Below are 13,838 nucleotides of genomic sequence, written 5' to 3'. Positions count from 1 at the left end.
CAGGACTAAATTTCACCCTATGGATTTCAGTTTGTTTCAGTGCTGCAGGAAGGTTCATAAACTTTGTCCATAGGTGTTAATACCCCTTTAATTTCTTTACAGAAAAGACTTGGCTACTTTAAGTCTGAAACTAAGATCTGAGTACAGTGAGTTTCCAGATCTCAAATGATGGTTTTCATGATGGGAGATTGGAAAAGGTTACCTGGAGCGACTGTGAATGATATTTCAAGTTATTGTAATAACATACACATATCCTAATAAGTGTTTGTCCTTGTAGCAGGCTCTTGACATGCCAATGTAAGGCGAAAATGTTATACAAAGGGGAAGCGCTTAGGAAATAGGATACAAAAGGAAACAAAACACCCTCTTTATTAAAAAATATAGTTTTGAATTTTTATTGTAATAAATAATTCTCATAATTTATGACACAGTAAAATAAAGACACAGTAAAGACAAGTAGGTATCTTGCAAAATATAACCAAACCATAGCTTAATGATACTTAGAATTCGAAAGTGCTCCCAAAATGCATGCTAAATGATTTCATAGAGTCATAGAATCATAAAATATCAGCGTTAGAAGGGACCTCAGGAGGTCATCTAGTCCAACCCCCTGCTCAAAGCAGGACCAATCCCCAACTAAATCATGAAAGTCTATTTTGTATCATAGAATAGCAGATGTTCCATCTCAACTGTTTCCAAAGAGTCTACTCCATAGGCTACTCTTCTAGAAGGTCCAAAGTCTTGCTTTTCAGATGGTTGATCAGAATAATGACCAGTTGCAAACTGGTGGTGCCAACTATATGCCTAGTAACAGTAAACAGTAGAACTTCTAACTCTCTAGAGCGTCTTCAAAGTGCAAGAGATTATCTGATGACTTCCAACCCAGGAGGAATCGTGATGTTGACATGAGGGTTAAACAGCCTTTTCTCTGTTGAACTAACTAACTGCTGAACGTTAGCTAATATCTTAAAATCTGCAATGAGGAGAGATGGTAGCCCACATGCATGACATTCTTATCCTTGTGTAGGTCAAAGTGATGACAATTTCATCCATGGAGGCTGGAAGTGATAGAGTCTCAGTAGGGAACGTAGAGCTCAGAGAAAAATTGGAATGTTTTAAAAACAAGTATGAAATGAATTAGGGTAGGGACCTAAAGTGCTTTCTTTTTTGATGGAAGTATTTAAAAAACCTGAACAACATCCACAAAAGTGCATAATGGACAAAGCAAACATGTAGGAACTTAAATAAATACAAATACATACACAGAGATCCTGATGCTGATCAGTTTTACATCAGGATAACTCCATTAACTTCTGCGGATTTACTCTGAATTTACACTGTTGTAAATGAAAGGAGAATTAGACCAGGACATTTTAAAATAGTATTTAAAATAAAACTTCCAGAGCTCTAGAACATATTCAGTGAAGGAAGAAAACATTCTGCATTAAGTCACCTCAATTCGTACATCTGTGAAAAGAAAAAAAAAATATGCAAGCATTTTACAAAAAGACATCACCACACATTTATGACATCATTTCCCATCTTTAGTCTGACTAAAGCCAAAAGTAAAATAAATAAAAAATACATAGCCTACACTACTACACAAATTCTGCACCAAGTTGCACCCATTTAGCCAGTAGGGTTGAGTGGATATAAATCAATGCAGAATTTGACCCAACCTTTTTAACACCAGAAGAAAATAAATAATCTCTATTGTGGCTTGCAATTGTCCAATTACCATGTCATGAGCCCAATCCAGGCAAAATTTGTTCACATTAGCGGTTTGTACCTCTTTAACTAGATCAATTTTTAATTCAGCTGTACTCGTCTAGCGCAAAGAAGGCTAAACTAACTGATGTTTAAAAATTAACTGATTGGATCGTACTTTTCAATTATATTCTTGATGACTTTGGACCTGATTTAGCCAAAATTACCATCTGTGGCCATTGACTCACAGGAATCTCCAAGTGCAAACAGAGAAGGAGGAATTATCCTTTTACTATTCCAGCTTAGCTGGTTGTGCTGCCCCATTCCCAAGGACAGAGTCATGTGACAAATACATAAAAAATATAGTCCATGGACTTTACTGAGCATTCTAATATTTTCTCCACATTGCAGCATCCTAACAAGGGTGATTGTTTATCTCCAGGTGACTGAACATCAACCAGCGATGGAAGAATTGTAAAGGGGTCTCATTCTGAAGTTACTGGTCTCTCCCTGCCTGGAAGCTCCTTTTTGGAGATCAGCCAGAGAGACCTAGAAAGATTCCCTAGAGTGCAAAGATTTAAAAACAAAAAATGTAACTAACAGGTGGGAGAAAGGAAAATAGGAGGCCTTAGATCAGTCAGTCAATAATTGGGAAAGGATCCCCTAAAACCACTGGAGTGTGGACTGGGAAGTGCTCAGAATCTGCATCTAAATTTTTAAACTAATCCACAGGCCAGTTCTTAATCTGTCAGTTCCCTTAGCAACAGCTGCTGTTAAGCTCTAACTCCCACAGGGCTATGCTCTCTTCCTGGACATGGAAGCTGGCAGATGATTTGTACTGTCTGAAATTCGCTACTATTTTTCCTTTTTCACCTGTACTTACTTTCCAGTTCTTCATTCTCAGGAGAAATCTCTCTGCAATCGCCCTCTTCCTCATTTGTCGATAATTCTTTTAAAATAATAAAAATAAAATATCAACACACACATACACATGAGTGAGCATATTTTTTTCCCCTGCATGTATGGTCATAAATCCTTTGTAAAGAATTCTGACCATGGTATTCTAGGTAAGCTGAGTTCCTAATTGAACTGCAGGCTTACAAGAAGTATTAATGCATAAAACAGTTTGTTTTATAGAACTAAAACTAAAAACTGTTTTTCCTTCTCAAACACTATTCATCTGATATAGCCTCTGGAGGAGGGAGGAACTTGAGCCATTTTAAGATGTCTTAAAATGGACAATCAAAAACTGACCCATTCAAAATCACTAGTCACTTTTTAAAATCTTGGTCTTTGTATTTGCCTACAATTTTACCTAATTTCTCTTTGGTAGGACTGTTTGTGTTGTAATATCAGGTCCAGTCTGATATTGTACTTAATTTACTGTTTGGAATATATGTTTTCATTATTTCAGAAAATAAAAGGCACCAAGTTCATTGTTTAATTATTACTGTCTAGTTTTCAGAGTAACAGCCGTGTTAGTCTGTATTCGCAAAAAGAAAAGGAGTACTTGTGGCATCTTAGAGACTAACCAATTTATTTGAGCATAAGCTTTCGTGAGCTATAGCTCACTTACTTACTGTCTAGTTATCAGACAACTTAAAAAAAGAATGCAAAATGGAGCAGAATACAATTTTGCTTAGGGTTGCCCCTTTTACGTAGTGAGTTCTCAATTAAGCCAGTTTCACTTGAAGCACATCCAGCCACATGTATGCAATACTTACTTATCACTTTCACTGCTGCATTATTTGTACGTCTCCCTGTCCTGATCTTTTCTAGCTGCAAGAGAAAAAGGAAAATATGAAAGAAAATACTCATTTTAGATTTAGTGTTACTACAAAACCCCTGAAATATTTATCTAACTTATTTGCTGTTGTATATTTTTACCTAAAAGACTACAAATTAGGTTTTGTATCTACTGAAAAATCACCTTTGTTACTGTTCCAGTGCAAACTTGGGAAAAAACCAGCTAAAATATTACTTTTTCTTGTAACTTAGGAAAAATGTGTCCTTATAATTAGATTCCCAGGAGGGAATCTTCTGAGACACCAAGGATTTCCTCTGTTCCCTCCTCCACTTTCACCGTGTATTCCTGTTCCCACCACACTCTGATAGCAAAGGTACTGTTGATTGCTAACACCACTGCTGACATCACTTGTGGGGCTGTTATAGAAGAATACAAAACATTTATACAGGGCCTGAGACAGACATCTCCATAACACCCTCTTATGTGGGGCAGGGGGAAGTTGTGTGAAGAGATTAACAGAGTCTGACATAGCAATGTTATGCTATCATTAACCTGATGGACTAGGAATATGCAGTCCTAATGGAGATCTTAGCATAAATTTTGATGATGGAAGACCTTTTCCATGTGATTTCCAGCCAGAAAGCTATTTCCAGTGCTGAGCTGATGATGGGGGAATATATTACACGGCTTGAAATAGTAAAACAGTTTCATAACATTAATACCTCTACTGAGAGTTATTACCAAAAAAGATACCACACAGCTCTGTATTATTTCCAGTTGAAGTTCATGCCAGCTGTATCTTTATGCCTACTAAATAGTTTTAAAAGATTTTCTGGTAAGCCGTTAGCCCATTGCCTGACTCAAGCTTCCTCATGCATTTCTGGTCATATATTGTTACAGTATGACAAATTGGTGTGGTTCTGTCAGCATAACAGGTGTGTGTCAACACTGAGACCTCCAGTACTTTTCAGGTAATCTCTCTGCAACCCAGTTAGATCCTGAAACTACCAGCTTTTTTAAGTCACTCAAATTAACTAAAGAAACAAAACCTAATTTAAAAAAATCAAGAAAATGGAACAAACTAGTGGTGGCAAACCACTGTATGGGGAGGGGGAGTACCTCTTGTGATAAAATCTTCAAGATGTAAATCTCAAAAATTCTTGCAAATACCTGTTTATGGTCATCTCTATTACATTTTAGCCATGACAAAAAATATAACTAGAATACACTCATTTAGATACCTTATAAAGTTATTGAGTCAAAATTCAGACAGTTTTGTTAGAAGCTATGACAGAAAAGACAATTATTATGCTAGCCTAATGACATGTAGGTTCCATCTCATGAGGGAAACCACGGAACTGGAAGCAGCTTTGGCAACGCCAGCTGAGTAGAAAATGCTTTCACTTCCGAATGGGGAAAGCACCATTCAAAACACTCTGCAGCATCATCTACAGTTTGACCAATGGAGATGCATTAACAGCTGCCTGTAGGCAGATGACCAAACAGTTCCCTGTGCCAGGGAGATGATAAATACTACCTTAATGGTTACTATGTGGTGAGAGCAGATTAAGAAAAAAACAAATGAAGCAGGAAGGATGTGATAAAATAATTAAGAGAATTGGCGGTTTCAGGGTGAAGGAGTTGGAACAGACCATCATCAGCTGATTTCAATCCTATTAGTATCAACAAACATAACAAAAGGAGAAAAATATGGCAAAAAAATGTATACCCTTTTTTACCCAGAGCATAAATAGAAGCGATGATCCAAAGAGAACCAACGCAGCCCCAGCTGTTGCAAAATAGTGTCTACTGTTAATCCTTTGACTATCCACTGTATCATCTAAAAAGGATTAAAAGAAAATTATTAGAGAAATAATCAAGTTACAGTAACCAGTTAAATTACTCAAGCAGGTTAAACTTTCTTGAATCTTAAAAAAAAAAGTTTTGTTGAAATTTCTAAGTGTCTTATTTTTTTCTTGATTATCAATGAGCTCATGGAACTGGACAAAATGGAAAAAATTCACAAAAAATTGTCACCATTTAAAAATAGGTTATAAGTTATATAGATTTTATTTCTCTGTGATTATTACAAAACCCAACAACCTGAGAATATTGTTAATATTACTGAATTACAATAATTACTTTAAGAATTTCAAACAACTTTGACCACCACAAGACATATCCATGACTCATTACTATGCTCATATGGGAAATGCAGAATCACAGTAATGTAAGGCTGGAATGGACCTTGAGAAGTCAGCAGGTCCAGCTCCTTGTGCAGAGACAGGACTAAGTAAACGTACCCCATCCCTGACAAGTTTTTAAGAACAGGTTGGACAAACACCTGCAGTGATGGGGATTCCACAACCTCACTTGGAAGTCTATTCCAGAGCTTAACTACCCTTATACAGTTTTCCTGATATCTAATCTCATCTCCCTTACTGTAGATTAAGCCCATTACTTCTTGTACTCCCTGGCCCTTCAGTGAACGTGGAGAACATTTGAGCCTTTAATATATTTGAAGATTGTTATCAGATTCCTCCTCAGTCTTCTTTTATCAAGATTAAACAAGCTTTCTAAAATTATTATCATTTTTGTTGCTCTCAACTGGACTCTCCAAATTTTCCACATCTTTCCTAAAGAGTGGTGCCCAGAGCTGGGCACAGTACTCCACCTGAGGCCTCAGCAGTACTGAGTACAGAGGGACAATTACCTCCTGTGTCTTACACAGGACACTTCTGTTAATATGCCCCAGGATGATATTAGTATTTTTGAAGGCTAACATTTTATGAAGGGAGCTTAATCATTAAGGAAAAGATATACAATAGTGCAGAAACTGATTTTACACCAATCACTGCAAACCTCCATCTGAAGTTATAGCTAACCCTGTTCAGGTCGCAGGTATAAACCCCCTGCTCCCACTCTGCACGTTATCACCCTGCTCTCGGCATTTCAGAATGATATGCAAGCAGCTTATTTATTTTTGCTTTCTCTTTTGCTTCTGCTGTTATCTACTATATGTACCTTAGAGTGATTATGCACAAATTTTGGTGTGATACATTTTTAAATTGAGTTCAAGGACACACCCTGATGCTGCATTTCAAGCCATGTGAGACAAGTCAATAAACAGAAACTGCTTCAGACAAGGTGGAAGACAATTTAATATTTATCCTTGCTTCTGGAGTCAGTGGTATCCAAGGAGGTGCACTGGATAACACAAACGGGTCTGTGACAGGATGCAGCGGGATCATTCTTCCATATGTGTTCAAGGAAATGGCTATCACAATAGCTGCTCAGAAAACAGACTGGGGAGTATCCTTTTGGAAAGGCAGAGTTCCACACCCAGGATTACAGGGCTGGACTGTATCTCACCTGGGGATTTTGCTGTTTAAATCATTTCACTCCCTTGTTAAATACCATCACCCCTTGATACTTTGCTCACTATAACATTTTTTCCCTCTGATGATTTATTCCAGCAGTTTCCTGGGGCCCCGTCTGTACTTTTGGATTTATGCAATGTCTTCCTCCCACTCCATTCTATGTACAGATTTTGATTCTGGTACTAATTTGTTTAAATTTAATGTAGGAATAAGGAATTGATGGCTATCATCCCCAAACTGTACATGTTTATGATTAAGTTGCAGGGGAGGGTTTCATTTCTCAACTCCAGCTAGACTGGGACATTTTCTACCCTCAGGTTCATACACAACTTTCACATAACTTTTAAAGCTGTGCAGAACTCCCCACCTTGAATCACCACCCACCCACTCCATGTATACTGGAAATATTAACATGGTGAAAAAATACCCTAATAACAACACTTAGCATTTTCAGTGTTCAGAGCACATTACAATCACATTAATGCCTACACAACCTCTGCAAGGTATTAGCTACATTTTGTGTGTGGAAAACTGAGGCAGGGCAGTTCTGTGACTTACCCAGTGCCATAGAGGAAGTTTAAGAGCGTAGATTTAAAAACCCCCACAAGAGTTTCCAGCTATTAGGCCTAAAATTCAAGCCCCCAGACTATACCCATTTCTACAATATATTGCTTGGCCTTGTCTAGATTAGGAAGAGCAGGTTGTGGTTGATCCAATCTAGACAACCTTACTTAAGAAACATTACCTGGTATGATGAAAATAGCAGATGTGTTTTCTTTAAATTCTTTGTTCCAAAATATACAGTGAAAAGTCTCATTAATACTTGTGTTGGTTTTAAGTGTACTTGTCACACTGTACAGTTGATCAGTTCCTGTTTCATAACTTGTGTTTGCTTTGTCACTGAAGTCTTGATGTTCCCCATTATGCCAAATGACCTCTGCCTTAGGATACCCTTTTGACTGGCATGTTAACTCCCATTCGTTCTGTCCTGCAGTCCTCTGGACAATCACAGTTCTTTTGGTTATGTTTCTATAAGGAGCTAAACAAAAACGACAGTGACACAAAAAGCTATTATAGCTATGGTGCTGACAGAAGAGTGTGTGTTATTTCAGGAGGTCATGCTCCTTTTGAGCCAAAATTCTGCACGTGAGCAAGTAATATTTTTTTGATGATCAAGTTAAACATCATTATTGTTTGCTTCATCATTATGGTAAAAGTGGGGAGGTAGGTTTTGTACCTGGACTGAGCTATTTTCACTACAGTTTTGCAACTTTTTTTAAAGATTGTATCAACCTTTCTTCAGCTGACCTCCCCAACGTCAGTCTTTGTTTGTTTCACGGCCATGTGTGGTAGAAAAGGGCAGAGTCACAGACTCCACCCAGAGGTAGATGTGGGTTTGGGCTCCTGTGTAAGTGCCAGGAGGGTGCCTCAGAAGGTCAGTGGAGGCCTCTTCGGATGCTGAACCCAAGTGGACAATTGGGGTCCTACGGATTCTGCATCATACGAGCACCAGAACCCATAATTTATCCCATAGCTCCCATCAGCATTTGGGGGAATTACTTGCATAAATATCTATGCATCAAAGTGATATTAATCTTCCCCCTAGTCTACATGTTTTCCATTGCATCTTTGTGGGAGAACAGTTTGTAGTGAACTTTGCATTCTTGATACTGAGTAAACTCTTGTGCAGAACTGCAAGGTTCAACCTACAATATATACCTAGCAGTATTGAGACAAGCAACCCATAATTTTTCAGAAAGAAAATGAGGGTAACATATAACTTGTATCAGGGGTCACAGCCTGGGGCAAGAGGTGTCAGCACCATCCCTGTCCAGAGGATGGGAATCCATTCAGGTATTTTGCCCTTCCTCTCCCCTACCTCTTCAGGATTATTCCTCTTCTCCAGAAGGCAAAGCTGTGGGTGAGAAGGGGCCATAGGGGGAGGGTAGAATGTCCTCAGTGTACCAGGAGGTAGGAGGTGCTTAAGGAAACCTGGGCACTTTTGCACAAGAAGTGCTCTGCCTTATCTCCACCTCCCTCATTACCCTCCAAATATAAGCGAGAGAAGGAAAGGATAGGCAGAACTTCTCTCTTGAGTTGAGCTGACAATGCTGTAATACAGAGGCTTGAGCTGGATCTTACACACATTGTGAATGCTAGTTACAGACCAAGAGCCAAATTTCACCCTCTGGCATTATTGCCATCCCAATGAAGTCAGTGAGGGGAAACTTGTAACTGGATAATGCAGTAATAAACTGATTTCCACTATCTGGAAAAAATGCTTACCTTTTACTTGCAAAGTGATCATCTTGTAGTCAGCTCCCTCATAGCCAATGAGACAGAGGTAAGTCCCTGCATCTGTAAATTTTACACTGGTGACCTGAAGCATAGACCTTCCAAATTGCAGTTTATCTTTCAACAATTGTACTCTTCCGCTGTAGCTGCTGTGTTGGTTATTAAAGTTTTCTTTTCCTTTGTGAAGTTTGTAAACCTCTTTTGTATGTTCCTCTTTTTTCTCCCAAATGACACTTAAATCTTGAAGCTTTAATTGACCATTCACTCGAAACCTGCATTCCATGGTCACGTTGCTCCCATATTCTACAATGTACTGTGGCTGGGGAACTTCAACTGTGAATAAAGCTGGAAAACAGAATTCAGAATAAAACTTCTTTTCCAAAAAGAACATGATTTTCAAAGTTATATTTTACCAGCTGTGTGGATACCTTTCTGTGTGCCTAATTTATGCACACAAACACCCACAGTGTCCGTATGCAAGTTTGGCATTTGTGCATGCACACAACCAGTTAGGTACCTAAATGGCTATTTACACTGGAGTTGTACACACACACACACACACACACACACACACAGAGAGAGGATATTTGTGTAGATAAACTAGGCGTGGGTGTCCTCTTGGCCTCTATTTTCAGAACACTGTGGAGAAGCTTGTGCTGCTGCTTCCTGTTACAAGAGTGCTCTATGTTTGTATGTAAGTAAATAGTTACTAGATAAAGTGCAAGTAGATGACACTCAAGAATATGTAGCATAGTTCTTGGGGGGAGGGTTTGAGCATTAGCCTGCTAAACCCAGGGTTGTGAGTTCAATCCTTGAGGGGGCCATTTAGGGATCTGGGGCAAAAATGGGGGATTGGTCCTGCTTTGAGCAGGGGGTTGGACTAAATGACCTCCTGAGGTCTCTTCCAACCCTGATATTCTTATGATTCTATGATTTTGTGGACCAATAAAACTTGCGCACTGCAGTGTCTTCCTTTGTCTTCCTTTGTGCAGTTCTTTACATCTGCTCTTTATACCCCCCCCCCACTGTTTTGAAACATTTACCCCTGCCAGCTACATCAATCTAGCCCTTTTCAAGCACACGTTTGGCTTAACATTTAAATGATAAAGAACAGTGTTTTTTTACCTAAGAGTTTAAGAAAAACTAAGTTGGAAGGTATAGTTCCCATGCCCATACATTGAAAAAAAAAAACCTAAGCAAATATTTCTGCTTCTTACCATTTAGGAAATGCCAGTGGGACACGAATATACACAATATACACAATGCATTTTCCATCTTGCAGAAAGAACCTAAAATGATACAAAATCCTATTATGGTGTGTTTTCTAACATTACACTATACATTGTACTTTAGCCAGGCAGAATGTAGTAACTGCACATAGGCATTGAGTTCTACTATAAACAGAGATAAGCCAGATTCCCAAAAGGTACATCAGGAGTCTCGTATTGTATCTGTGACTATGGAGGAAATTGCAAATATTTTGGTAAATCAGGTAATAAAATCCTTGTTCTGCTCCAGCATATAACTGTGTCAACTTCTGGACAACAGATTTAAAAATAAATTAAAAAAATAAAAAATTCCCACATTTATCCATCATTTGTAATGTAACAATACACTTTTCATCAATTTATGCCACAAAGTAAGTGCTCATACACAGACATTGGTTAAAGTAGATTATAGTAGGGAACTCTCACTGCACTAGCCAATGAGGAGGGAGGAAGTTATCTGGAAACATTGCTCCTCCAAACCAAAAAGAGGAGAGAAAAGTTCTCCATCTGTAGGTTTAGAGGAAAGGGAGCGGAGGGCTCTCCCTTATTTTAACTCAGCATGAAACATATCTGCTGTCAATAGAGCTAGTTGAATGACACAAAACCAGAGTGTGAGTGTTTGTATTCTGAATGGTTGTTAGGTTCAGCTATGTTTGTACCAGTTAGTTTTGCAGTTCACATATATTCACAAATACAGGTTTCAGTTCACGTCTAGAGAACAGGAATATGCATATTTGCATGGGAATAAAGTTTCACAAAAAGAAAAGGAGTACTAGTGGCACTTTAGAGACTAACCAATTTATTTGAGCATAAGCTTTCGTGGGCTACAGCTCACTTCATCGGATGCAATAAATTGGTCAGTCTCTAAGGTGCCACTAGTACTCCTTTTCTTTTTGCGAATATAGACTAACACGGCTGCTACTCTGAAACCTTAAAAGTTTCAGTCATCCAGTCAGGGAGTAGAAACAATACTGTAGCATCAGGAATAGCCAAATGAAGAGACACGACCACATGGTTTAAAAATCCAAATTCTCCTCTAATGTATCTGAAGCCTTCTCACTACAATGCCTGTTCCCCTGCAGCAGACTACCTACAGAGAACTTTCAGATCCTCTAACTTCTCTCAAAACTAAACCCACCTGCAACCTAGAGCATGTGGAAGGGAAACCCATTATAGTACCATGAGACCAAACACAGACTGCAAACAGCACATAGCAAAAATGAACACCTTTCAAATAATCCATAGCCTGAAAAACATTTGTGTAAGATCTTTGGTGGACGATCCATGAACAGAAAAAAAAAAAAAAAAAGAGGACAAAATTTAATCGGATAGTGTCTTCCCCACAAACACTGTGACCAACTCCAGCTCTCAAGATTACAAGATTCAGAGTTAGCCAACCTGATGTCCACTGTCCACTGTTAACACCACACAGGAAAAACTCCTAAATAAACCAATAAACCAATACAGGACATTGCTGTCTTACAGGTAATTAGCATGTGAGGCACATCTAAGGCACGTCATTTACGTCACAGTAACATGTTCTGTTGCGAAAAGTGAAATTCACTTCACCTGTATGAAACCGAAAGTGAAGGTTGAGGGGTTTGGCAAGCAAAAATCCATTCCTTTGACCCAAGTAGAAGCACATACTAATTTATGCCCAAGGCTATTGGCTCTGCACATCAGTTGTGGACTGAGTTCTCAGCCTCTCCCCTGGCCCACTTTGTCTTGTCCCCCCAAGCTAGCCCGGGCAGGACTGGCATTAAAGAACTCCTCTACAGCGTGCATAGGATGCATCCTGTGTGCTCCTTTTCTGTTGACGTGTTCCTTCACACGTCTCCAAAGCGGGGGGATCTTTACATCTTGTGAATATATTCAGCTGTGCACAAGGGTAAAGTCTGCTAATCTTGACACAAAGAGAACATCCCTAAAAAAATGCCTCTTTGTAATAGGGTCTGCAAATAACTTTCTGGGCCAGGAGGGAAGGGGGTTTATAGGCTGGCCTGAAAAGAGGAGCTGCAGTTGGCTCCTTACCACAACACTTGCCAGAAATATCAAGCTGGATGGAATAATCATACTGAGAACAAGAGATAAAAGTAAGGGAGTACTAGGTTTGAGAGAACTGGCTGCCCACTCTGTTGAAGGAAGGAATTAAACCCAGGGACTGGGAACCGCAGCGTGAAGAGAGGGAAGGTGCAGTGGAGCTTCTCTATGATGGGAAAAATCAGACTAAGACTGTTCACCTGCTCGGCAGGTGGGAAGAGTTGGGCAGGTTTCTCAGGAGTATGGAAAAATCTAGAGATCAGCTGAATCTTATGAGTTTTTTCCTCACTCTGTTGGAGTTTACAAACTCTTTGGAAGGCTTGTCAGTGAATGAGACTCTCCAGGTCTCCCAAAGGGAAAGGAGAAGGACCAGAAGCAAATTAAAAAGGAGTTTTGTTCCTTCTGAAACTGAGTCCAGTCTTTGCACAAAGGGGCATTTGATCTTTTTTCTCTGTCTGCACTATTATTTAATTAGAGATCTCTCCTGAATGCTGCTTGAAGGTGTAGCTTCCTTTTGGCTCCTGCTGTGTCCACTCAGTCCTCTTGTTGCACACTTATGGAAACAGGTCTTGAAGCCCACCACTTACATCACAAATACAAGCAGGAATTAAGCATTAAAGATGATGCAAATGTGTAGGAGGGCAGCCTTGTAAAACTGTGAAGAAAAAAAAATCTACCAGCTCAAAATCTGCTTCCCTGTGCTTCCCCCACCCCTCCCCCCATAACTAAAAGCGTAAGTCACTTTTCTTACCCATCTGACCAAAAATTACTCACTTCTGGATTAACTGATTTTTACAAGTCTTATGTGGGAGTGTAAACTACAAAAAAAGTACTGCTGATGTTAACTGCATAAGCTAACTTCATTTTAAAAGGGATACATTTCTAAGTACACATTTTAATCAAGAAGAATACCCTAGGGCCAAATCGTACAGAACTTATTCAGCCTATACTCCGGCAAAATTCCCATCAGTGAGTTTTGTGTGAGTACGGAGGACTACAGGATTTTTTCTTATTTTTTTTAGATCACCAAATTTCATACCCACATAAACTGCTTCAGAAATTGGCAACACTTTTATTAAACTGCCTTTAGGTTTTGAATAAGAAATTCGGTGTCCATAATAGTTATCTACCTTCCTAATTATATACTGATAAGAGTTTACCATTTACTTAACTGTCTTTTTCTTCAACGTTCTAGTGGTATTTCAATATTAAGCTGATGATTAACCAAGCATATCTGCTATTGTGCTAGGGTATAACCCAAGGCAACGCTAGATTCGAGGGCATGGACTGTGCTGAGCAGACTCATGATTTCTCATGAAGAGTCACAGAACACAGACAGTGTGTCCAATTCTTCTCTCAGACAGGTTCTCCGTTGCTGTAACTCCACTGACTTCACTAGGG

General features: G+C 39.1%; 1 protein-coding gene across 2 annotated transcripts in view; it reads right to left on the bottom strand.

Annotated features, from left to right (window-relative positions):
• Positions 1 to 410: 410 nt before the first annotated feature.
• Positions 411 to 13,838, bottom strand: part of CD274 (CD274 molecule) — a 44,861-nt gene continuing 31,433 nt past the window's right edge. For both annotated transcript variants that reach the window (XM_077817635.1, XM_077817636.1), the window contains exons 2-8: positions 10,347 to 10,418; positions 9,121 to 9,474; positions 7,580 to 7,873; positions 5,194 to 5,294; positions 3,432 to 3,486; positions 2,591 to 2,656; positions 411 to 1,467 (exon numbers count right to left, since the gene is read on the bottom strand). In XM_077817635.1, coding sequence (XP_077673761.1) covers positions 1,445 to 1,467; positions 2,591 to 2,656; positions 3,432 to 3,486; positions 5,194 to 5,294; positions 7,580 to 7,873; positions 9,121 to 9,474; positions 10,347 to 10,418 — 965 coding nt within the window. In that variant the 3' untranslated portion in view covers positions 411 to 1,444. The remainder of the gene's footprint in view (positions 1,468 to 2,590; positions 2,657 to 3,431; positions 3,487 to 5,193; positions 5,295 to 7,579; positions 7,874 to 9,120; positions 9,475 to 10,346; positions 10,419 to 13,838) is intronic.

This window comes from Eretmochelys imbricata, chromosome 5, assembly GCF_965152235.1.
Source record: "Eretmochelys imbricata isolate rEreImb1 chromosome 5, rEreImb1.hap1, whole genome shotgun sequence".
Lineage (NCBI taxonomy): Eukaryota > Metazoa > Chordata > Testudines > Cheloniidae > Eretmochelys > Eretmochelys imbricata.
The sequence above is the reverse complement of the archived record's forward strand: the minus strand, read 5'-3'. Positions and strand labels throughout refer to the sequence as shown.